The sequence below is a fragment of the Rasamsonia byssochlamydoides genome (genome assembly GCF_041956645.1).
Source record: "Rasamsonia byssochlamydoides strain NRRL 3658 unplaced genomic scaffold VTN77scaffold_82, whole genome shotgun sequence".
Classification (NCBI taxonomy): Eukaryota; Fungi; Ascomycota; class Eurotiomycetes; order Eurotiales; family Trichocomaceae; genus Rasamsonia; species Rasamsonia byssochlamydoides.
This window is the reverse complement of record NW_027192465.1, coordinates 1-25364: the sequence shown is the minus strand read 5'-3', so window position 1 is coordinate 25364 and position 25364 is coordinate 1. Positions and strand designations below refer to the sequence as shown.

General features: G+C 49.3%; 8 protein-coding genes across 8 annotated transcripts; 3 read left to right on the top strand and 5 right to left on the bottom strand.

Annotated features, from left to right (window-relative positions):
• Positions 1–793: 793 nt before the first annotated feature.
• Positions 794–1908, top strand: VTN77DRAFT_9101 (uncharacterized protein; the record flags this gene model as incomplete). The annotated part of the gene is made up of 3 exons (XM_069425673.1): positions 794–899; positions 994–1348; positions 1407–1908. The coding sequence occupies 3 exons, from the start codon at positions 794–796 to the stop codon at positions 1906–1908; spliced, it is 963 nt and encodes a 320-aa protein (XP_069274141.1).
• A 305-nt stretch (positions 1909–2213) lies between these two features.
• On the bottom strand, positions 2214–2810 carry VTN77DRAFT_9100 (uncharacterized protein; the record flags this gene model as incomplete). The annotated part of the gene is made up of 1 exon (XM_069425672.1): positions 2214–2810. The coding sequence occupies one exon, from the start codon at positions 2808–2810 to the stop codon at positions 2214–2216; it is 597 nt and encodes a 198-aa protein (XP_069274140.1).
• Positions 2811–6800: 3990 nt separating this feature from the next.
• On the bottom strand, positions 6801–7367 carry VTN77DRAFT_9099 (uncharacterized protein; the record flags this gene model as incomplete). Its single annotated transcript, XM_069425669.1, has 2 exons — positions 6801–7248; positions 7306–7367. 2 exons carry the CDS (start codon positions 7365–7367, stop codon positions 6801–6803), a joined length of 510 nt encoding a protein of 169 aa, XP_069274139.1.
• A 2009-nt stretch (positions 7368–9376) lies between these two features.
• VTN77DRAFT_9098 (uncharacterized protein) lies at positions 9377–9741 on the top strand (the record flags this gene model as incomplete). The annotated part of the gene is made up of 2 exons (XM_069425668.1): positions 9377–9475; positions 9592–9741. The coding sequence occupies 2 exons, from the start codon at positions 9377–9379 to the stop codon at positions 9739–9741; spliced, it is 249 nt and encodes an 82-aa protein (XP_069274138.1).
• Positions 9742–10123: 382 nt separating this feature from the next.
• On the bottom strand, positions 10124–12679 carry VTN77DRAFT_9097 (uncharacterized protein; the record flags this gene model as incomplete). Its single annotated transcript, XM_069425667.1, has 6 exons — positions 10124–10169; positions 10227–10298; positions 10352–10935; positions 10988–11163; positions 11225–11302; positions 11359–12679. 6 exons carry the CDS (start codon positions 12677–12679, stop codon positions 10124–10126), a joined length of 2277 nt encoding a protein of 758 aa, XP_069274137.1.
• Positions 12680–12715: 36 nt separating this feature from the next.
• Positions 12716–12999, bottom strand: VTN77DRAFT_9096 (uncharacterized protein; the record flags this gene model as incomplete). Its single annotated transcript, XM_069425666.1, has 2 exons — positions 12716–12782; positions 12854–12999. The coding sequence occupies 2 exons, from the start codon at positions 12997–12999 to the stop codon at positions 12716–12718; spliced, it is 213 nt and encodes a 70-aa protein (XP_069274136.1).
• A 695-nt stretch (positions 13000–13694) lies between these two features.
• Positions 13695–14935, top strand: VTN77DRAFT_9095 (uncharacterized protein; the record flags this gene model as incomplete). Its single annotated transcript, XM_069425665.1, has 2 exons — positions 13695–13799; positions 13862–14935. The coding sequence occupies 2 exons, from the start codon at positions 13695–13697 to the stop codon at positions 14933–14935; spliced, it is 1179 nt and encodes a 392-aa protein (XP_069274135.1).
• A 1550-nt stretch (positions 14936–16485) lies between these two features.
• Positions 16486–17136, bottom strand: VTN77DRAFT_9094 (uncharacterized protein; the record flags this gene model as incomplete). Its single annotated transcript, XM_069425664.1, has 1 exon — positions 16486–17136. The coding sequence occupies one exon, from the start codon at positions 17134–17136 to the stop codon at positions 16486–16488; it is 651 nt and encodes a 216-aa protein (XP_069274134.1).
• Between the last annotated feature and the right edge of the window lie 8228 nt (positions 17137–25364).

Sequence of the window (25364 nt, the reverse complement as noted above, 5' to 3'; positions counted from 1 at the left end):
ATCAGCAGGGTCACACAGGGAAAAAAAAAAGAAATCCTAAATACGAGCCTGGTTTCAATCTCATCTCAGGTAGCAAGGTCAGGGCAAATAATCAAACCAGCGAATAAGACGCCACGGAAAATAAGCCAGGACCTCACCAACCGAATCGGGATAGGTGTCCGATTGGGCATTCCAAGAAACTTTGACTTGCTGACAATTGCATGCATGCAGATTGGCTGGAGGCGCTAAAACTTTAATTCAGAAAAAAAATGGACGTATGGATCCGGTCTGAGAGTTCCAGCCAAACAGAGGCAGAAAAATGTCACTGCATCATCATAACTCGGTACTAACCCTTAGGTATGTACTTTAGGTACCTAAGTACCTACCTAACTACTACAGTGGGGTGGGACGCCAGGTACCTCGTACATAAATAAATGTACTGTACAGCACGTACTGTATCTAGGGCGAGGATGCAGTGTATGCAGCAAAGGCAGGATTCTTGCTCTCAATCTCGGCAACGACATTGCATGTGATCTTGTCTCTTTTGTTCCCTCATTTTTTGTACCTGTTTCTCAGCGGCTCATGCAAATTCATTGCCCATGAGATGATCGTGTTTGTTTCTGTCTCTTCCATCTGTCACTGCACGCCCTGATCCCGTTCGTTTCTGTATGTGCATAGGTGCATGCATGCCGCAGCAGCAACTGCAAGTGCAACGTTGATAACATTCGCCCCTCTGGGATCTCTTCCTCTTCCTTTAACGACAAACAAGAGACGAGACCAGTGGAGCCGTTGTGTCGAGCTGAAATCTGCGAAAATGGCGCTGCTTTATGTCAAGCAGAAGCTCTTCCCTTCGAGCGAAAACAAGACGCTGCCTGCTGATCTGAAAAATCGTTCCTCGCACGACTCCTCTCCGAATCTGAGTGAGTTTTTCATCCCTTGTTTGGAGGCAGCCCGGCTGCAGCCCGCGTACACGCGCTGAGTATATAGGTAACTGACAGCGAATTCTCCCTGCAGGACGCCCTCTTCTGGCCGACGTGCATCTAGATGCAGAGTTAGGTCTAGATGGCCCCAGGGATAGCCGCAGAAATGACCTCGAAGCGCAGATCGCTCTGTCATACGATACCTTTTCATCTACCGCTGCGGAAGATACTACCTCCAACGCGAACGGTTCGCGCTCCAGAATCAATCCTCGTCTGATCTCAGACGCCATTCTGGGCCTGTCCGATGGTTTGACTGTGCCGTTCGCCCTGAGTGCGGGGCTGTCGGCGTTGGGTGACACCAAGGTCGTCGTGCTAGGCGGTCTGGCTGAACTCGCGGCCGGGGCGATTTCGATGGGACTTGGCGGTTACGTAGGAGCGAAGAGTGAAGCGTGAGTTCTGCACACTTGGACCCTGTCTAGAATATCTTGCTGAGTTTGTATTCTTCAGCGAATCTTATGACACCACCGTCAGAGAGGTTGACTCCGTGCTGGATAACCCTGCCGAAACCAATGCAATCGTTCGTGACACCTTCGCTGCGTATGGGATCTCCGACAACGCGATTTCTGAAATCAACGCGTCCCTTCACGAGGACCCCGATCGACTCCGCAAGTTCCTTATCACTTTCCACCACAAAGAGTCAGAGCCTGACTGCAATCAGGCGTACATGTCGGCTATCACTCTTGCTTTGGGGTATTTCGTCGGCGGATTCATCCCTCTGATTCCATACTTCTGCGCCAGCCAGGTCTTGGTGGCATTCTACTACAGCATCGGAGTCATGGCCGTCACTCTGTTGGTGTTCGGCTATGTCAAGACTTGCATCGTCCGCGGATGGAAAGGTAGATGCAATGTCGTCGCCGGAATCAAGGGTGGAATCCAAATGTGTGTCGTTGGCGGAGTTGCAGCCGGAGCGGCGATTGCTCTTGTCAGGCTGATCGATGCTGGACAGTAGATCGTTCGGTGGCACATCAGTAGCATATCAGTGGCATATCGAGTTATCGGGTCATGGGTTAGGTTTGACCGGGTGGTACTTTGATGATTTTTTTTCTTCTGCTGCTGCTTTCATGGTTGATATCCAGGCGTTAGGGTCACGGGAATGGGTTAGGTTCGGGCATAGTCGGTAGTCAGACATGCAATAGAATCAGCATGAAGCATCTCTTTCCAATCCAGTCTCTCTTGTGCTCGTAAAACTTTGAATCTCTCCAGTACGATCAACTCAACCGTCGCCTCATCTCGTCGTCATCTCGACTTGACGACTCAGCCAGCCAACGCTTTACTGACCAACGCCTTCGCGCGATCCGACATGTCAATCTTGAGCGCCAGCTCATGGCCCTTATCCGACATCTTCCCCCAGGTTTTCTTCAAGATGCCTATGATCTTCTCCTCATCATGGGCCTTCTCAAACTCCTCGAACTGATCGTCCAGAAACACCAAGCAGGCGACATCCTCCAGCGTCTGCGTCTCGCGATCCTTCTTCAGATTCTCCTTGCGGACCAGCGCCGCCACGCGCCCGGCCTCCTCGGCCGAGTACCCGCACTCGAGGCAGATCTTCTCCGCCTGCTCGGCCTGGCGGTTCTTGAGGACCGTTCGCCAGGCAAAATACCCGGCTTTGGTCTGCGGGTACGAGCTCCGGGGCACCTCCCAGCGGCGGAGATGCTGGGCGCGAACGGCCAGGCGCAGGGCCTCTGATGCGTCCGGGTCGCATTGCGCCAGGTATTTGGTCATCTTGTTCGCGTAGTGGAGTTCGTAGGGGACCTGTTGCTCGACCCCGTTGCTGTCGGTGACAGTGACCAGGTTGGGATCTTGCGCGTGCGCTTCATCAATTGCGTGAAGCGCCTTTTCGAACTTGGACATGGTAGCTGAAGTTGAAAGATAAACAAGAAATTTTCAAAAGAGATCACTATTGCCTGTCTGTATTGTTTCAATCTGTGAGAGTGTGTCTTGCAGAGTGCTGGTAGAAACCGGGAAAGAAAAATGTGGATTTCAACTGCTTATCGATATATCATCTCCTCTGTGTGTATACTCCATACGGAGTACTCCGTATTAGCGCCAAAAAACCAGACCCCACTGGAGGAGGACATTCTCTGGTGGCAAAGAAACTGATTGAGATGCAAATTAAAAAAAAAAAGCTTTCTCTCAAAAGAGACAGAAGTCGGTTGAAAGGGTATTTGATTTTCGCCAAAAGTAATAACCATAAATCACAGAATCTTAAGATTCTGGGTCAATGATAAAAGTTCACTTTGTGATGGGTTCATAGATTGTGTATGTATTATTGTTACAGACGGAATTTCGCATGTATTTCCGTCGGCGTAAATTCGGCGATTTCCGTGCTCTCCTTCCCTTTCTGGTTCCTTGGATCTTGGAAGTACGGGGTATCTCCGCGGTAGTAAAAACTTTACAGAAATATTTGTCGATGATGGTGGCCAATATTATTCATTCGAGCGAACATCTTCCAGAAGAATATGAAGAAAAAAAAAACAAATCTATCATCTAATTAACTATGGTCTATCTTCTGTGCCCTGTGCGTGTGTGTGTCTATGCATGTGCCCTTTTTCTCTATCCTTCCATGAACCAGACCAGGCCTGAACACAAGCAGATAGAAAGATTATTACCACAAACCACCCACTAACAACCAACCCCTAGAGAACTACCATCTCCATATTGATCTCGTCACGAAGATACCTTCGAATTGCTTTGCTGCTCCGGCAGGCCCTCAATCTTGCGCAGAAGTCGAAGGTGCTCCTTCTTGAGCGCGTCGAAGCTGTCGTCCAGCTGCTTGTGCCACGGGTACAAGACGAAGACCTGAAAGGCGAGCGCGGAGGAGGCGACGAGGAAATTGGTCAGGGAGATGCCGCGTGTGATGAGCATTTCGTTCGTTTTGTTGTGAGAGAAGAAAGAGGAAGAGGATTGATTGATGAAGATCGACTGTTTGTAGTGACACTGACTTCAGTGGATTGCTGTCAGGGTCAGTATGCGACGATAATTAAGACATTTTCTTCAAGTTACTCACGTAGACCAGCGCGACTTGAGAGGTAGGTAAATTGCAGATTAACAATTATCAGAGTGGAGAGGTGGGAAAGAGAGAGAGAGACGTATGAAAGCAATTCAATAATTGACAGCAGCTTAAAGAACGACGTTTGCTTCCAGACAGTCAACTGAACACAAGGGACTGTCGAAGGTAAGAGGAGAGGAGAGTGGCGAGATAAAGATGGCGGAGTAGGTAAACAGTCGATGTAAGTACGTACCTACACGTACCTAGAATCCTACCTACCAACCTAGACAGTGCAATGGATTTTTATAAGGCACCAGTGACAGACTGACAGCCCAATAGTGGGTCCAGCTGATGTCGTACCTGCCTAGGCACACCGTACCTAGGTAACTATTAACTTCGTACCGGCGTCGGCATCTTTGCCGACGGGATGCTAAATTGAATGTGATATTCGATTGCAGTAGGAGCCATCAATCTGGTCTGGTCTGGTCTGATCGTCTGCCAGAGATGCAGCTCAGGAAATATCTCCCGTAGGATCTCCCGTAGGACACTTAGGAGATCCAAAAATCCCTCAATAAGGGATCAGATTATGTCGATATAATGGCTTGTGCGTTCGTGACTCCGGTAGACCGGTAGCATATACCTATTAGATCCGACTTTCTCCCTTTCTGGTCTTGAGCGATATATTACCCCTGTCAACCATGCACCTTGGCTTGATGCATGCGCCATTTCTCGAGATGCGTCAGAGTGATCGGAGGATTTGCATTCAAGCAATCTAAACTACGGAGTACTCCGTAAAGTACTCCGTAAACAGACAATTTCACTCATTGGCCAGCTCCCAGCCATGGCGACATGAAACGAAACAAAAAATTAGGTACAGAGTATTTATTAGATAGTAAGTCATTGATTTCTGATACCAACACTAACGCACACCTTATTAATCGCGCGATGAAGCGCTAAATGGCGCCATGAGTAAGTATTATTGGACCGTGCCTTTGCGCCGTCACCGCTACTATATCAGAATGAGGCTAGCATCGACGTCCTAAGTTTTTCTGTCGGGGATTTCTCGGAACCGGGAATTTGGAAATGCTGTACAGGTAATGTAGCTAGGTAACGAACGGCTTCACCGCGTCTCTGAACTTCCTTCTGAAGGGGTTCGGTTCGTAGTAGTAAAACTAAACTTCTAGGTTGTTTTCGTACCATGGTCGGTGTGTCGGACATCTGTGCGAATTGATCGGTGCTCCTGCCGAATCTATATAATTAGCTCTGTTGATATAAAAGAACGAAAAGGAATTTTCTCCAGTATTGGAATGGACATGTGTTTTTTATCAACTGGAACAGGAAAGGGGTTTATTTGGTCGACATAAACATACCTACCTGATCATCAAATCTCCCCTCCCTCTGATCGAGGATTCTCTAGGTATGCACATTATCCAGATTGTATCGAGTCGAGTGAGTGCTTGATAGCAGATTCTGTAGTGAATAGTTGAATCTATTCACTCTGAGCCTTATATGGCGCTTACAACATCTTTGCATGACTGGTAATTCAACTACCTACCTAGGTAGCTGAGGCATGCCGATTGGAGCTGGTACCTAATAATATATATCATTATTATCTTGCCCACATCCAAGGTTATATTCACAAACCCACGTGATCGATCGAGTACCTAGGTACTTAAGGTATCTTCTAGAAGCATTACTTTGAAATGAGCCGGTCTTATGGAGTACGGAATACTCCGTACTCTACTGTCAGTCTGATAAGGTTATGGAGACACCACACTACACTTATCGATAGGATCAGGATGCTCTGAGTCAATATACTATGCTACCTATAAAATGTATGATGTTGTTGTGCATTATTTTGAAGGGTTTCCTAGTCAGGGAATTTTATTCACCTTCAGCTTCAGCATTGAATTGACCTTAACTAATAATTAGATTAAATGTGAATGATAGAATATAAATCAATGAAGTGAATAGTTGAGACCTAATGACCCACTCTTCCATCTTATGATTGCATTTCCCATTTCGTTGGTATCGCGTGACCAAGTCTCATCTCCATACTCCATACTTATCTTCTAGAAGCATTATTTTTAAATTTAAAACGAGCCGGTCTTACAGAGTACACTACTTCATACTGTCAGTCTGATAAGGTTATGGAGACAGTACACTTATCGATAGGATCAGGATGCTCGATGAGTCCGTAAACTTCGTACCTAACTATGCTATCTATAAAACCTATGACGTCGTTTGTCCGTTATTTTGAAGGGTTTTCCTTCCTACGCAGGGAGCGCTTGACATTAATTAATTAGATTAATTGTGAATAATGTCCAATGGAGTAAGTGAATAGTCAAGACTTGACGAGTCACGACCTACTATTTCGTTTTACGTATGACTCCATTTCCCCATTTCATTGGTATCGCGCGCCTAAGTCTCGTCGACAGATATGTGCAAGAAAAAAAAAAGTCCTGTAGGTACCAGGAGTAGACTTTTATCAAGACAAGAAATTCCAGCGCTGGACGAAAGATCCATCTCGATGTTCCATATCCTCTTAGGATTCTGCGTAGATTGATTAAACCTGTAGCATATCATGGTTGCTGAGTTATAGCTATCGAATAAAAAAAATGGATATAGCTCATATTTGTAGAAATTAAGAAATGTGTATCTTAATCGTACAGCAAGTGCAGTTCATCCGATAACTGGTGACTTGTCGAATCTAAATCGATTGGCAAACTAATTAAGGTATATCAAGCAAGAAAAAGGGAAAAAAAAATAATTGTCAGAATAAAAACCCCTGCTTCCTACCCAAATTTACCGTCCCGGCATTCACTTGGCCATAGAGATGCCTCACGTCAGAATCACAGCGCAACAGCAAGACCAAGCACACCGGCAACACCCGCGAGACCCATAGCCAGGGCACCAGTAGCAGCGGGAGCACCACCAGTAGAGGTAGCGCTGTGGGCAACAGCAGAGGAAGAGCCAGCACCAGAAGAGCCAGTCGCAGCAGAAGAGCCGGCAGAACCGGTCGCGGTGGCAGCAGACAGAGCGCCGGAGATGAGGCTCTCACCAGCCGAAAGACCAGCAGCGGCAGAGGACGGAAGAGCAGTGGCGACGCCGGCGTACGCAGTCGCAAGGTAGCCCTGAACGTTGGGAGGGAGGCTCTCAAGCCAGCCAGGAATGGAGCCGTGCGCGACTTGGCTCACGATGGAGGACACGGCGCTGGGGTTGGTCAACTGCGTTAAGACGGAGGTGGGCAAGGCGGTCTCCAGGACGCTCATGATAGAAGCCGGAGGAGGAGTGATTTCCCTTGAAGAAAGCAGTTAGCTCCAACCAAGGACATGGAACTGGTAGGTATCGACTTACTGAGCCACAGCAGTGGTGGCAGCAGCAGACAGGAGAAGCGCTGCAACGGATTTGAACTGCATTTTGATGGCGTGGCGAGGGTATTCTCTGCTATCTAGATACGACTTGACTGATTTCAGGGTTCAAAGGTTATTCGGCTTGGGTGAGAGTATGTAAGGCGACAAGAATCGATTCAAGCAAAAAGGGGCAACAGCTTCTTTTAAACGAGCTGGGAGTCAGAAGTAGTAGTAATACGGATCACTGGTGAATGATACTCCTGCCCTGGCAAGGACTCAGCCACGGCTGTCCTTAGTGTTGGCCGGTGTTTGATTGTCACTACTATTGTTATTCTTAGAGACCCTTTTGGCCCACCTGCTTGCGAATGGGATTGGCATGCCATGATGCTTCCTCCAATGCTAGGGGGAAAGCCATTGGCCAGTTGAGTTGAATCCATTCCACTTCAGCCCTTCAAACCTCCACCGGAATCAAACCCTCAAGTCTGGAACACGAGGAGAAATTGTCGCGAACTTCTGTCCGGAATCCGGATGGGCAAATGAGGCCGAACAAGCAGAGCCAAAGCGCGGATCGTGTGGGGAACAGCGCGGTGGGTGTCCACTGTCTGTGTTCAAGAACCAGAGCTCGTAGTCTGGCAGGTGGTTCTCTGCCTGGTCCTCTTTGGCTGCACAATCCGCGGGGAATTCGGAGGCACTGCGAGCTTATTGGAACGTGAAGGTGTGATTTGCTTTCGATCAGGGCTTGGCGACATCTCCAGGATTCGGATTGGTTGTTCATTTTGATGTTCCTGTCGATCTTAAATTAAGGGGTCGACTGTCGAGTGTCGACCCTATCGATGAATCGAGTTACTACGAGTATTGCAGACTACAGCGCGCGGTGCGCAAAGTACGCAGGAATTTCACGATCTTTACCCCACAGTAGAATCCGTGACATTTTCGAGACAAAAAGAGTGTCATCACACCACAGATATTGAGTCCAAGTTCTTCATCAATGTCATTTCGTTTTGCTCAGTATTGTAGCATATGCAGCATAGTCAACTGTAATGGCGAGTATAGACAAGATGCGTCAATCTCTGAAGCCCAACTCATTGTAGCCCATCATCATCGTCATCATCATATCGCAGGTGTCACCATAATAATAACCTCTCAAGCACCACCTTCTCTCTTCGCGTACTCTTCCTCGATGTTCTCTTCATACAGCCGGTCTGCCTCGTCCTTACTCAACACACGTGCGCTTGGCGGGTTTCCATTATCTTCGCCTTCGGCTTGGTTTGAGCCAGCATAGACCGTGCCGCCACTGCCAGCGCCCGGTAGTCGTGCATGGCCTCCTTCCGGAATGGAAGTGAGCGCTTCCAGAGAAGCAGCGCCAGCGCTGCCAGTCGGACGGACGTCGCCCGTGAACAGGGGGTTGGCGTTGGTGTTTTTGGGGTTGGAATCAGCACTGACCGTCTGGACGGGCATGGTGGCCAGTGAGAAGGTAATTAACGCGATGTTAGTTAAACGTGAAGAAGTCCAGTTCCTGCTGGAAGAGAAATGATAAATAAGTGAGTTTTTCGAGATGATTTGAGCGGTATCAACAGGGAGAGAACACACGAACTGTTCTGTGGCGTTGGTTGGGCCAGCGAGTCCTTTAATACTCAGCAAGGTGGCGGCGACGCGTTGCGGCAAGTTGTGGACCTCCCGACGTCACTTTGGATCTAACCGAAAACCACCAAGAATTACCAGTTGAGAAGCTTCCACCTCTCAACTCTACAGTACGGACTCGAACACTAATTTAATCGACTAGAGCTGCTTCGGAGTTGAAAAGAACAAGGCCTACTATCGACACGCCAGATGCGACCGTCAAGCACACAGCAAAACCCAACATAATACAACCTGTTGTCCAAAAATTTCACGTGTAGGGAGTACAGCCTCAGGCACGTATCACGCGCAAGATACTTGCCAACAAGGCTCTACAGTAACCACCCCTCGTACTACGAACTTCTTCTTCAACCCCCAGCCACTGGCCGAGAACTGATGAAAAAGAGAGGTTCCACTCATTCGAGTGAAAGGAAAGGGGCCAAAGAATACGCCTGCCAATGACCCGAAGGCCGTTGGACGGATTGTTCCGCCGCGCTGTGCAATGCAGGGACCAATCCGTGGTGGACCGCCTTCTTGATCGCAGCCACCCAAACAAGGTAAGTATGAGGAAAAGAAAGAAAGAAAAGTTCCAAAAGGTCGGGGGGGAGGAGGAGATATTTATACCTTTGCCGACCACTCTAAGGCGACGCTAACGGCTAAGCGAGTTGCCTAGATGGGGGAATTAAGCGAGAAGGTGATCTTGGTGATCCTGAGAGGTGATTGGTTGTGTTTCGGATCGGCTCCGACAGGTTCCGAGTGGCAACGGCGCAACGCCACCCGTGATCCGAGAAGATTCTACGAGATGCGCTTCATTCCAGAATAATTTCTGCCTGAGGCAACAAACGAGCCGTTGCCAACTTGTGGCTTGCGGCTTGCCACGCTCTGTCTTACTAGAAAAGGAACTGAATTAAAGATGAAGTAGCCGTGTACTGGAAATTTCCTGATGATATCTAAAAAAGGAAAAAGAAAACAAGAAAGCTTGCAGACCAAGGACCGAAAACGCGGGTCAATATAGGACCATCGCGAGGCAGAATCTACTGAGAATCTTTCTGATGCCTCCTCCAGTGCCAGTTGATTCATTACTGTATAATGTTTCTAATCCTAGCCATTGGGTATGGAAGAAATTATAATCCAGGATACTATGCAGAACGCCTGTAACAATTCATAACGAGATGCAATCTCCAGTGATTGCGAGACAAAAACATCTACTCGGCGCTGAGAGCAAGACATGCATCCACCGCTAAACCGACCCTGTGGGATCATTAGTTCTCTGCTGAAACCTGTCAGACTGTGTGGGCGCAAACTCACCTGCCCTCCTTCATCCGGACCACGTCATCAATAACTTCTCTATCCAGATTCGGGAACATCCCACATAGTGTTCTGGTCCTGGTTAACAAGGCCCAAGTCAAATAAATGATGTTGAGGGCACTTACTCTACCACATCGTTATGTTCCGCACGTTGGATTCTCCGGGCTTCTGCTGCTTCCGCGCTGGCCTGTCGCGCAGCAGCCTCCTCGGCATCGAAAGTAGTCTGTCTCTGCGTAGCTGATCTCCTTGACGGGTCTCCGGGCCTGCGTTCTTCGACATTACTACCCGGTGGCGGATACCCTTCAGGGGAAGGTCGAGATGCCGTGACTGGCGGTGGACCGGTAGGTTGCTGAATTCTTCGCTCTTGCGGAGAGTCTGGCTCGTCGGAAAAAATCCTCCCAATCGTAGACAGTGGTTTCTGGATTGTGCGCAAAAGTCCAGCTACAGGTGTATTATCCTCCTCTACTGAGGTCGCTCCATCCTTCCGTTGAGGATAACGTTCCCCTTCGGCAGAATTGCGCGGTGTGACTTCTGTGCTAACAGCAGCCCTGTTGGGCTCAACAGAGTTTGACGCAGCTGCAGCAGCTTCAGCCTCGCGATTGCTTTCAGCGATAGCTTGTACTGCAGCCTCGACATTCCTTTCAAACTCCTCGTCACTCACGGTCAAGCTTGTACGATCCAGCGTCTCGATAAAGTGAATAGCTCCGGACTAGATATATGGTTAGACCTGTGGCTTGACATGCTGTGCGCTAGATACGTACCAATGAAGAAAGATAATATCCTGCTTCACCTCCCAGCTTTTCTTGGTTACGGAAGCGAAGGATGTACTGGACATTGGAGACTAAATGCTCCGGGTTGGCTTTTAATACGACCAAAATCAGAAGGGGAACGAATGAATCTGCTGATGTGTCGGGGTTTTTGGAATGCTTCAGCAAGCCTACAAGGGGATGAGAATTAGCCGCTTTTGTGCTTCTGGACATTCGAGGACAGATACTCACCAAAGATAACCTTGCAGCAATTCAAAATGCAAATAACCTTGTCTCGAGGAGCTCGATACCCCTTGATCTTCAAGAGCTCTGAAGAACGGTAGTTAGAAGAACCCATGAGCCATCAAGTGTTGCGCACGCCTTACCTTGTTGTGCGAGATTTAAAAAGCGACGACCATGGGGACCCACTGGTGGAATGTCTAGATGTTCCTCTCTCACCCAACTATATATTCGAATCTTTTGGGCGAGGATCTCGTCGCGTTCAACGTCTTCCTGATGCTGACCACGTCTCCCCGGTCCATGGAGTCTCTCTAGTTCTCTCCGCTTGCTCCTACTAGCGCTTCTCGGTATCGTCGGGGGAGGCGGGATTGCCGGAGAAAATGTCTGAGAGTATAATCTGTTCATGACCAATTTCTCCATTCCTTCCTTGGCGTTGTCGAATTCAGCATCCGACACGTTCCTCCAGACTTCACATTGAGCCATTTTGTTTGTGATGAACGCCAAAAAGTCGCTAATGATCTTGACCTGCTCATGTACCAGCCATTGCTTCTTACCAAACTCGTTAAGAAAAGAACGAAGAAACTTGGCGACAGGATCTGCCGTGCGATGCCGAAGTTGCTCGAGAAATCGATGGAAGTCGAATGGTTGGTCAGGCTCTGGTTCAGGCGGCGGCGGCCCTGTCAGGGAAGTCGCGGATCGCGGTGTAACCGGTGTTTCAATCAGAGACGCCGATTGAGTTTGTCTGATGATAGGAGACGGTGCTGGTTGTGCTCTACTAGATGAGCTAACCCGCGGGACGTTAGTGGTGATTTTGAGAGGTTGAAGGCTTGACCTCCGTGGAGGGAACTGGCTTTGTGCCGCCAACTCCAGACGCGGAGACATGATCTCATTCTCCTTGGGGCCTTTTGTCTTATCGGAGAACTGCTCCATGATGCTCTGGATTTCCGGCTGCTTCTCCTCGCGCTTTCGACCCTCACGCTCGTCCTCCTGGGCGTCGCCATTCTCTCCATCCTTTGGTACATCCGGAAGCTCTTTTTCTGTATATTCCGGTGCTACCTTCGCCGGGGACCGTGGTGCTTGTGGAGTTTGTGGGGTTGGATCGATGTACGGCTCGTCTTTCTTTGGTGGAGGAGGCGGAGTATCGAGGTGGGTTTGGAGGTGTAAAGGCTCCGGCTTTTTCGACGAAATAGAGAGTCTTCGCAGCTCTTCAGGATCTAGTTGCCCATGACGGCTGGGAACGTCCCCAGAGCCCGTCTGGGATGCTGGTTCCTTCATGGTCGACGATCGTTGATCACCGTCGTCGGTCTCCATCGTACCATGGACTTCAGGGCCGTCGCGAATTTCATGTCGTTCGGGAGAGGCACCGCGCAATTTCGTCAAACCGACCTGCGCCCCGTTTCCCTCCGAAGTTTCTGTTGTGGTCTCCTCGGACGTAGAGGACAAGGGAAGATTGTCTGGGGTGGACATAAGCTACCGCCCGCGAGACGTCGACAGGCAATGAGATCACTGGATTGTCCGCACAAGAGGATCAGGCGGGGTAGCAGAGCATTCTGAGGAAAGAACGCCAGCCCTGCAGACAGTAATGTAGTCAGTCTGCATAAGAATGTCTACCCTCACAGATGGCAAGAGTTCCAAGTGTACCTACAGTAGTCCGTACCTAGCAACCAACTCGAGTGGAGACTGTGGATTGCCAATATGCCGAATCCGATGATCGAGCCCACTTTGGATTTCCCCAAAGCCGCAGGATCATCGTTATGCCGAGAGCCGCCGCCTCCATCGAACGCCATGCATCTGTAAAATTAACTAAACACTTGCATTACAGGTCCTCAGCTCTCGCAGAGCCTCCCATGGTAGCTTTAACGCTGCTATGTGTGGCATATTCTTCTCCTTGAGCACAACAAGGCCTGTGCTTCCTAGTGATAAGACCCGATCTTGGCTACAAAGCAGAGGACCAGACAACTTCCAGACTCACATTGTTCAGCTTGCGTGCCCACGTGAAGATGTCCACGGGGCTGGGGAAACAGAAACACTTCCAGTGTATCTGACTTTTGTCTCGACAGTGCTTGCACTGAGAGGCGATCATCTTCAGCCTCAACCTCTCGTTGATGCTCACAGCCAGTCCGTGCTTTGTTGGAATGGAGAGGCATGGAAAATTGCTGGCGAACGTATCTGTGGAAACGACACCGAAGTGATTTTTAAAAATTTTCTTGAAGCGACGATAAATCCTGCCGCAGAGAATGGAGGAGAGGTTCGTTCTGAGGACGCTATTGAAAGGCTAACCGGCTTCATTAGTAGCATCTCAGGCCCTTTCTCTTTCGTGTTCTACGATGGATTGCACTCGAAGCTTTTTTTCAGTCGAGATTGCCTGGGGAGAAGGTCCCTTCTCCAAGGCCTTGATGAGTGTGGCAATTTCACGGTCTGCAGTGTCTTTGAAGGGACCTCTTCCACATCCTTTGAGGAAGTTGAAACTGACGGGCTGCACATGATTGATCTTACATGCATTAAGCAACGGGGTAGTGGGCGGATATCTTTCCAGGTGGACACCATTCCTTGGTCATACGATGACCCTATTTCTACGAACCTTCTTGTATGATGAGCTAACTTGCAACGATGACTTGTCTTGCGTGCTAATATCACTCATTCTTGCAGAAGAACCCCATACCGGCGATGAATCGAGCATTACCAGCGGGAGAGCCACCTGCCCTCACACTTGACTCCCCTTGTGTCGAGATTCTCGAGCAGAAACTTCGCCGTGCCCTTGAACTGCGCATTCGAAATGTGCCACAACCACTGCTTGCGGTGTCAGGGTCCGATGCCAAGATCGCAGTGCTGTTTTCTGGTGGGCTTGACTGCACAGTTCTCGCTAGGCTGGCACACGACATCCTGCCAATCGGTGAGCCTGTGGATCTCTTAAATGTGGCCTTTGAAAATCCCCGTGTTGTCGCTGCATCGGCCAAGGACAAGACAAAGAAGGCGAGCTCGATCTACGAGAGTTGTCCGGACCGTATAACCGGCCGAGCGGGACATGCTGAGCTGCAGAGAACTTGTCCTGGTCGCACATGGCGATTCGTCGCCGTAAATGTGCCCTACAGTGAGACTCTAGCGCACAGAGATGAAGTGAAGCAGTTGATGAGACCGCATAATACGGAAATGGATCTCTCCATAGCATGTGCGCTGTACTTCGCTTCACGTGGCCAAGGCGTTGTCTCAGAAAAGCCAGACGATAGAGATGATGCAGTGCCGTATACCACCTCTGCCCGAGTACTTTTATCCGGCCTGGGAGCGGACGAGCTCTTTGCGGGCTATACTCGCCACGCCGTGGCTTTTACTCGAGACGGATTCCAAGGCCTCATCGACGAGATCGATCTCGATGTTGGACGGCTCGGGAAGCGGAATCTCGGTCGCGACGATCGAGTGATTTCGAACTGGGGCCGTGAGGCCCGCTACCCCTATCTTGACGAAGAATTCGTCGCGTGGGCTACCAGGACTCCGGTATGGGAAAGATGCGGGTTTGGCGCATCCCAGCCAGTGACTCAAGATACCTCACCAGATGGTGCAGATCTAGCCGCAGATCTCGAACCTGGAAAGAAGGCGCTGCGTCTGCTGGCTCTCAAGCTCGGCATGAAGAATGTCGCCCGCGAAAAGAAACGGGCCATCCAGTTCGGCTCACGAACTGCGAAGATGGAAAGTGGGAGAAGCAAGGGGACGCATGTGCTGAGCTGATATACATCCTTTTTTTTTCTTTCTCTCTGCCCCTTCAAACTATCCCCTCTTCACATCAGACAAAGTAATCACTTTACGCTACGCTTCGCTTCACACAAGCGATGATTTATGATATGTTACCCCATACCCCAAAACCACCAGCAATGATGACAGAACAAAAGAATCAGATACTTCTGAAACCTCCCTTCCCTGCCTAATCTGTACGGCTCTTCTCTTTGAGTTTCTCTGTCAATCACCACCACCACCTGCTGCCGCTCCTCGAGTCCATTCCATCCTCTCTTTCTTTCCTTTCCTCTTACATCTTTCACCTTTTCCCTCTCCCTCTTTGATCGATCAATTTTTTTTCCTGTCCAAAGCACCGTCTTTTCTCTCGTTCTTTTTTTTTCTGCACTGCCCTAGAGCGGAGCGAAAAAAAAAAGGAGAGAGACTGGTGCTCATTGAGCCGGAAAAAAAAATCCTGATTGATGGAGATGAGTGGATGTGTGTAAGAAGAGAGAAGAGAGAGGATGGTCTATCTACCTCCACCCCGGTGGGCTTTTGGACCCGAGTATGCATGCGTGCGTGCGTGTTGCGTGCGTTGATTGACAGAGAAATTCTACCGAGAAGATAGACCTAGGGAATCTCAGGAGGTTTTTCTGATGGAAAAAAGGCAAGTCTGAGCTGGTTGCTTACCTATCTATCTACATGTACTGTACATACACACATACCTTAGGTAGGTAATGAGTGAGTGAACTTAGCTTCTGTTCCGTCAGTCACAGTACTATTACACTGGCTAGCTACTATTTCTTACTGAGTTACGTACGGACGTACTGCGCTGGTAAATAGACACGGCGGATTCTTGCGTCTGCGTTCTAGGAGTTTGAACAACTTAGATTATCTATCTAGCGTCACTCTGTAGGGAATCTTACTCGTCATTGTTGATCACAGATTACTATGTACCTTGACCTGTCGATGCCAATGAACTACAAGTATCAATGAATTACGTACAGAGTATGGATTTACGAGCGAGAGACCAATTTAATGAATGACAAATGGCTTGATTTCAGAACAATACCTATAGTATCAACAAACCCAACTCAGCAAGAGAACGAAGCTGGCCACGAGTCAATCCTAAGCTGTATACAAGGGGCAGCAAAGGAGACGTCAGAACCGGCACAGCTAAAAAGAAACAAAAAAAAAACATGATGGAATGACCATAAGAATAAAAATAAAGAGTCCAATCTGGAAGACTAAGCTTCTGACAAGGTCCACACATATCACTGGCACAGACATCATCATAATGTCAAGAGAAAAATTCAAAAGCATACTGAAGCACTTTTGTGTCTTGCCAGGAGCGTCATCATCAGGTAACCCATATAATCAGGGAACTGACTGCTACTCCGACAAGATCCAGAGTGAGAGGAGGGGCTCTGCCCCCACCACCACACATCCTACTCAAACAGTCCCTGTACAAAAGAGTGCATAACAATCCGAGAAACAAGCAATACACAAACGCCATTCAACAAAAACATAGAAGGTCATGTCGAGGAGGGTTGACAGGTTGACGTCGCTCAATGTGTCGTCTCCAGGGTCCGTAGACTCAGGTAGAGTTGTTTCCAGTGTTGCTCACGTTTTTCGGCTTCCGCAAGACTCTTTTCCAGCTCGGCGATGCGACGCTCCATGGATTCCTGTCGCGCCAGCTTGCGGGCGCGAGACTTCCGGGCGGCTTCGGTATTCCGAGCGCGCTTCACGGCGACAGGGTCATTGGCATCGTAGGTGATCGGAGGCAAGGGCTTTTCCCTCCTCCGAGAGCTCACACCAGATACCGATGAGTGTTTGGTGGAGCTACGACCGGACCCAGGGTTGGGAGACTCGCCAGGTGAGGAAGCCGTGCGGACCATGGGGGATTCGGACGGCTTAGTCTTGGCCAGCGCAGAGATGGCGGTGCTCACCTCGTCAACGGGGAGAGAGAACGCGTCGTTGACAGGAAATAAGGAGTCCCACTCCTCATGACCGGGTCCCAATTCCTGGTCGACCGGGAACATTGGCGAGGTGTCGTGGCTAAACAATCCGGGGGAATCAAAGGACGGAGTGCTGAGGTCCGTGAAGCAAGTGGATGGCGGGGCCGACGCATCCACCATGAGATCCTTCGGCGAGACCGTGCCCAGAGGCTGGCCTGCCGGGGACTCAGCGGCAGTAAAGCTGGGTTGTTGAGAAAGCATGGTGAGCTCAGCCGGAGAATCGAACTCGTCTATAAACTGGTTGGTAGTGGGATCGAAGAGATCCGGGAGATCTGGAGAGGAGGTGGGGTTAGTACGGGGAATGCTTTCGCTTGACTCACTCGGGAGGAAGGAAGAACGGGAGCGGGGCTGGATATTCACCTTGAGCGAGGGTGGAGGCGGACATGACTCGACGATGCTGTGATTGCTGACTCGGATTCTGAGAAAGATTTCCTGCACTGTGGAACAGAGGGACCGGAGGGCGATTGGGGTGTGGGGAATTCGAAGGCACTGAAGCAGCGTACAGACGCTGGGCAAGGGGCTTCCGGCTGGATGGACTAAACCGATTCGACGCGGACGGAGACAACCCGGTAAACTGCGTAATCAACTTGGTCACTCGAGGGACCTGGACAGGAGAGCCGGAGACCTGCTGGTGATTGTGTTGCTGCTGCTGGTGCCAGTTGACAGCGTAATGGAGCGTGTGTCGCCGGTGATGAGAGCTGACCAGGGTCGAGTTGTTTGCGGTGAATGATCTATGGGCTGCGCTCGAGGGTGCTGGAGCACGTTCGTCCCAGCAGTTGGCTTGCGGACGAGAAATCGGGGTGGAGGGATACAGCACGAAGTCCTCCTGCAGGTTGCTGCTGCTGATCTTGTCGCTGCTGTTCAAATTCGGACACTGCGCCAGAGGCTGCGGGGGCGGGGGCGTAGGAAGCCATGTTTGCTGTTGGTTATCCGTGTTGAACGACGAAACGTCGAACGTTGGAATGGTGTTCGTGGAGGGCGAACTTGAGCTACGCGGAGCGCTGCTGAAGTTCAGAGGCCCAGAAATGGGATGCTCTGCAAAAGAATTGATTGAGGGGGGATTAATAATCGAAGACCTCGAGGGATCTATCTTGCCTGTCTCGTGGAGAGGGACAGAGCGACGGGGAGCGAGCTGAGCGCTTAGAAGGCAGCCATGGTGGTAGAATCTCTTTCAAACCAGGTGAATAAACTGATAAGTGTGTATACAGATGGGTTTGTGGGTTGGTGAAGAGAAGAGCGAGGAAGAAGAAGGGACCAGGCAGCGACTCGGGGAGTCAGGCAGTCTTATGGGCTCGTGATTGTGCGGGTCACGCTGCGATGGATGCGTTGCTTGCCTGGCCCGCGCGCACCACTCAGCTGCCGGAGCGGCCCTCCGCGGACTTGGCGGCCACTCAGAGTTCGCGGAAGCCCCTCGCCTAGCCGGGTTGGGACTAGTCGCTCTGGCACACGGGCCGCAGTGTGAGTCATAGCCATTCCGGCATGCTGATTGGCTCCTGCCGAGCCGCAGCTTCTTAATCTTCGAGGTTTGATTTTTTTTTCTCAATGGCGGTGCCTTCCTTGCGAGGGGCTCTCCCCAGGGCGTTTTCGCGACTTCTCCAGGGTATTGCAGGCATGGGCCATACTTTGACGCAGGTATTCTGGGGGTCCTGCGTAGGTGTCTCTGCAAAATTAACTTGACTTTAACCCGGGTTGCAGGCGGGGTGACTCATCCGGGACCGCTGGCAGGACACTGCGGGCAGTAATCCATGGCTTCCACTTCTGGTGATTGTGGATGACTTGCCAAATGCTCTTTCCCTTTTTGCGACCCCGACCTTGCAGGTCTGCACATAATATTCAGTGCTCTGGCCGCCCCACCCGCGATTATCAAGAATTCAAGATCCTATGGAATTCGTAGCGATCTAGCCTCCTAGCCTCACTGACGGGTCCAAACTCCACCAGCTTCACAAGGTGAAAGCTCAGAGACCTTACGCGATGTCGACTAACCACGTTGCCTGTGGCATCTTCGTGTTCGCGACACTTGCAGATAATAGGTACTCCTCAATCCAGGCGCAGCAGGGTTGCAGCGACAGATCGATGATCTAGATCGTGGGACTAAATGAAATCATGAAACTACGAGTTTACACGTTTCAGTTACGGCCCCGCGCCAAATCGAACGGCTCTTGTGATCTAACTAAGCCACCCACTTGCGCGCTGAACTGGAGAATGGATTCGACAACCCTTGAAGACGAATCAAGAGTCAACTTGTCAAGACATGAAAAGTGCCTCCGTTACCACCCGCACGGTCCCGTGCTGTGCCCTGCAGTCTGCTACCAGGGTCTGCTGCATCACGAATTCACAGCCCCCAGAGTCCCATGTGATATCACGAAGTCAGCATGCAGGGTTGGGAGGGAATTGGCAAGTAATAATAACGGATCAACGCCCAGTCTTGTCGCTAAACAGATTGTCTGGCCAGAGTCTCATCCTTAGCTGCCACATTGCGAAACTTCCCGGTCCCCTCCGAATTCTATATGATTTTTCGTCATATTCTAGCCACAGTGCAAGTGAGTTCGGGGAACCGTATTATTAGGGTTAAACATTAATAATTACAATCATCTGCCCGTTTAACGTTTGCCCGTGCCGTCTGGCCGTTTGGATATTCTATACTCAATTTGTCCTGGTTGTTGTCAAAGGGCGCTTTTTCCCCTTGGTGGCCTGAAAATTTCTCGGCAGGATTTTCGGAGTAGTTCCAACAGTCCGAGGCGGCAGTAAACTGACAACGCGGACTTTCGTCCCAGCTCCGAGCAGGTAAAAAATCCTGAAAGTCACGAGAGTCGCCCTTGAGCAGGCTAAAGGTGACAGCTAACCTCTTCTGAACCATTGTGCCCTCCTCCATCCCGACTTACCCGTGTTGCCCGTCTAGCTGCCAGTCTTATCTCGATCTTGGCAATCTCGCTTAATTAAAGATTGCACTCAAGAGGCTGGCTAGCTTGACAGCCAGTACAGAGGAGTCGGCGCTTTTCAAGGTCATTTCACACCAATCGAAGAAGGTCTACTATCTGACCAATATCTTTCTGCATTGCTCCATAATTATGTGCAGGTATAATTTCAATAGAGACCTTCAGTCACCACTTCTTCCTGTAGTTACCTGTCATGTGACATGATATATAGTACTCCAAAATCTTATTCGATCGACGTACTTCCACACTAGCAATTGGCCATTTTGCCTGCATTCCAATTTGTTCTCAGCTTAATCCTGCTCGATATTGTTCGTATCCATCCCCATTGCCTGGTATCTTTCAACAGCACTCCTCCGCTACAGACTTAGGGATGCTTACTTGGAAAGGGACGATACTAAGTCTCACCTGATCGGGAATCTACCCCGCCGAGAAAACCCCGCAAAAGCCCCGCCGACCGCCCGAAAGTCCTATTGCATGCGGATCCTTGGAAATGGTTTACTATATTATCCCCTGATATCAAAGAAAACACTGACTTTATTTCAACAATTTTCTATTGAATATTGCGCGACAATATCGGTATCGGAAGACTGCCGGGGGAGGGGTAAACCGCAGGTTCTCCCACGGCAGGACGGGCTCGACTTTTACCTAGCGATTCCTTTAAAGGACAGCTTAGCTTCACCGTCCGAATTCGTTCCACGTTGAGCCTCTTCGCCTCATCCTGAAATTATTATGAAACGAGTGCCACTGAAAGAGAGCGCACATCGCATTGTGAATCAAATCAGAGAGCTCCTCCCCCGATATGTGATAATCCTCCGAAAGGACGAGAAAGGCAACAAAGAGTATGGAGGATCAGTACTCGCGTCGAAGATTCATGAACTGAAGCAGGAGATGGGCCTACCTCAGGTAAACATTGCCTAAGCAGAAGTAGATCATGAATGATCTCTGCTTACCGCATCCTGAACCCTTCTCTCTCTCTCTCTAGACCTGGGGAATAACAGCATGGCATTTCACTTGCCCGTTTGCAATCGTGAACAAGGAAAAGTGCCTGGTACTTGTGTCGGTATCTGGAAGGTCGACTCTCACCCCTGGCGGTTCTCTTACGGTTGGCTACAGTGCCTACATAGATGATGAACCTTCATTCTGCCCAGGGGAGGAGGGGGTTGACCTGATTTTCATTGGGCCCCGAAAGATGCTAGTTAACATGCTCTATAATATAACTATGGTTGACTGTACCCACGTAGGCTGTAGGAAGGAACAACGCATATTAGATTTTGGATTAGGCAGTTCTTCGGCTGGACAAGTCGGAATTGACTGACGAGGGCATCGCAGTGACTGACTGCACCCTCCCATAACTCGAATGAGTGCGTACTTCGTTGACTGGGTCAGTTTGAGCCTGGTATGGAAAATTCTATTAATAAACGATTAGCTCCGCCGAGCGCAGCATTCTACACCAACTACAAGCAGGAGCTAGCCTAGTGATATGTTGGAGTACGCCAACAACAAGCTCCCTATATTACCCAACGTCTTCCTGGAAGTCTTACCTGTTTTTCGACCTTCAAGACGGATGTGATTATTGACCTAGGTTCGTGACTTGGAAAATCTTCTCCAGACTATCTGCATGTGTTAGCATGCTGCGCACGTACCTCCTATCACTCGGAGCGGCATGGATTCTCTACGTAGTAATCAGGCTGATCCAACAACGCCGACTTTAAAAAAACCTGGTAGGAACTCTTCTACTTTTTTTTAATCCTAGCCAGAGACGTATCTATTTAACATGTTGGGCTGCAGCCCAAACCTCCACATAGCTTCCTATGGGGCAATCCCAAGCTATTCGGTGAGATCGTCAAATTCTATCCGCCCAATTGCCATCCGCAGGTATTCTATACTGCGCTGGCCCGGCGGTATAATCTCCCTGACATCTTCTACGTCGACCTCTGGCCAGTCGGGCCCGCGCAGATGGTCGTGATCGACCCCGATGCTGCCTCGCAGATCGAGAACGTTCGCTCGTATCCGATGCATGAGGAGTCGATCGTTTCCTCCGCCCCATGCTCGGGAAAGATGTCACTGCTGCAGCGAACGGTGCAACTTGGAAGAGGCTCCATCATATGATGGCTCCTGCCTTTGCGCCCTCGTTCGTCAAGTCCATGGTCAGCACCATCGCGGACGAGACAATGCGTTTTCGCGCAACACTGGACCGCCTTGCAGAAACAGGAGAGGTGTTTTCAATGGAGGAGACTGCTGCAAAGCTGATATTTGACGTGATCGGGAAGCTCGTCTTTAGCTTCTCACTCAATGTCCAGACGACTGGGAGCGAGATTCTGACAGACCTCAGAAACACGATGGAATATGCCGCCCGGGAGCGCAACGCCTGGAATCCTTTCACCAAGATATCGGCATTTCTGAAGAAAAGAGGGGCGATACAACCTACTATAATATGCTTCATGTACAGGTTGGTCCTTTTTCTTCTCTGGGTCTCAACTGAAAGATGACTGGGAGCAGCCGAGCACGTCCATACTGGGGCAGCATAATATGGAACCTCGGGGGAAGACAATATTGAACCGTCCAGGAGGTGGTTTGCCTTCACGTCTTGTCATGTCAGGCCGCTGCAGTTGGACATTTTCTGCCGGGAGACTTGCCGTCCCCTGTACGTGCCTCCAAGGCGAATTCGATGTTCCGCTGGGCACAGTTGAAGTTGGAGATGTTGAATGCAGGATCTGCACACATCCCCTTTCTCAACATGAGAATGCAGGGTCAACTCGAGCTCCGCAACCTTCGGATGTGGCTCAAGTTATGGACAACTTGTTTCATTTATAGACTAGCTAAATATCACGCATACAGACGCATTCCAGGCCCAACCACTCTCCCCGACATTTTCACGACGGGAAAGCACGGTCTCTGCCCTCTGGAATCGGATCCAAAAAGTCCAAATAGTGCATATCCGAGGAACTCCAGGAAGCGGAAAATCTAGTCTTGCCTTCCTCCTTAAAGAGCACGTGAGAAACGTTAGACCAGACTTGGAAATACTTTCATTCAGTTGGCCTCTTACTTTTCCTGCTGGCTTCAGCACCGGCACCCCCTATCAGAAACTTCTTAATTTCGCGACAAGTCGACCCGTCGATACAGATGACTGGTGGAAAGTTCGTGGCCTGTTGATCATTGATGAGGCTCAAGCCTCATATGAATATGGAAGTTTGTGGAACGATCTCATAAAGTCCCTACCACGAGGTGCAGGACTCTTCATTGCCCTCTTTTCATCATATGGATTACCTTCTGCGCGGTCGCTTGATACGAGAACTCCGACGCCACTTTATTTCAAGCCAGAGCAGCGAATTTCCATTCGCCGCATACCCACAGATCCTGACCTTGCTTTATTCTTCAGTCGTGCGGAATTTGATGACGTAGTTCAACGAATATGCAAGTCGCACAGCCAATTCGGGCAAGCCTTCCTTCCATCAGCGGAACTTGTGGACTACATCTGGGAGTTCACCAGCGGACATCCTGCATATGTCCAAGCTGCACTTGATGAATTGGCCAATGCGGACGTTAGCACTGCCTGTTTCATCCAATATTGTTCTTAGTTGGCTTATTGACTGTTGGTTTAGGTACTGAGACCTTTTCGTAAAGCGTCATCCGAGGTATCATTGGACGTTGCTCTTGATTTTATTCAGCACGATGACTTTGTTCGCAACATCATGAATGAATCTGTGGTCAGGCGTGGTCTCCCACCTAAAGATGTTTTGCAGAAGCGGCCCGATATTGTACAGTTTCTTCAAGAAGTTCTCACGTCTAACCAAGTAGACGGGGAGTTGGAGCCAAATTCTCCTCTGGAGATTTGCTATAAACAAGGATGGCTCCAAGCGGAGTTGTGTGGAGAAGAATCGCGGGATCCACATGCTGTCGATCCTAAGACAGTATATATCTTCTCCTCCATGCTCCATCGAAGGTAAGTCTCTGTTATTGGTGGCAGATCATGAAAAACTTACTAATAGTTCCTTTCAAGATGCGTTGAATACCTCCTTCCTCACCCGGCTCCCCCATTTCCATTGAATACGTATCCTACTGCTAAGGATCTGTGTTTCTCAGTGATTCGCAAATTCAGTTCTGTCGCGTTGAAGTCCGAACGACGAGGGTTGGGTCCTGGCGCCCAACCGCGACCATTAGAAGCGCAATACCAAGATGAGTTTTACAGGGCCTGTTACACGCTTCTTGGTAACATATACCTTTCCTCCGAATGGACAGGCAAGACATTGGGTGGACGGCTAGGTTTCCGAGTGAAGTCAGTTGGATGGGCCATTGAATGCCTCAGAGATGGAAATAGCTTGGATGAACATATTGCCCGATTTCAAGCTGGGGGAAGATATCACAAATGGATTCAATCGGGTGAAATAACACAGTTCGTCTTGCTGGACTTTCGGCGGTCAGTACCTCAGAAGACGGGAGGTATGACGACATCTAGCCGTTTGCTGTTTACTGGCTCGATACTGACTAGGGACAGACATACCTTGGCTCTACCACATCGTGTTCTCAAACGATTATTCTGCGTATAGTATCTACAACTCGAACGGCCAGCAGCTAGAACAATATGTGCTTTACTGGTATAATTAGTGAGCTTCATTGCATGTGGAGTATTCAGTGTTTGTCCTGTCCCGATATTTTTATCTGATTTCCCATTCATAGTCACCTTATTGCTTTCCAAAATCCATATCTTCCACGCGACACCCTACGAGTCACCTTCCTTTTCTCCCTTCCCCTCCTCAGCTTGTTGTCTCGTTAGTTAGCTTTATAGCCAGGTCATTAACCTCACCAAACACTAACGAAAGAAATACCAAGCAGTTTACTCAAAAGGAGCACCATCAATAGATATATCATAAGGCTAAGCAAAAAAAAAAAGGAAAGTCAATATACGCTAGAAGAATAGTGCCAATTCTGCCATTTCTTTTTTCTTTTTTCTTTTGCTTTTTCTTTTTTTTGGCAGCCATAGAATGAAAAAATGAAATTAGTAAATGTTGGATATTGGGACTGGTAGGACTCAAGTTAATNNNNATAAAAAATGGGTTCAACTAGAGGAAGGACGAGATTCTGGCTATAGAAAGCTTGGGTTTTAGAACTCTCTACAGCCCAGACTGGTTTCATTACCTGGTTGTATTGAGCCTGTGCTGTCGCTGTGGATGTCGCCGACCGTAACTGCAGGAGGAAGTTCTACAGGTATGAGACAAAAAAAAGCTCTTGGAAGTCGTGCTAACGTTTCTGGATGCATCATCTATTTCTCCGTTTCGGCTTTAGTACCTGATGCTTACGATCAATTAAAGTTCTTATTCAATTTCTCGCCCGGAAGAGTGGGCCTATGTAGAGGAGAATTGCTTGCTTACCTGCTCAACCTTGCTTTTCATTCCCTTTTATAAGCTTAAATTGATTGTCTTAATTAAAAGTAAAATTAATCGTATCACCTTTTGCGCCAGCTAATACATTATGACCAGAAATAGCCCCGTAGAA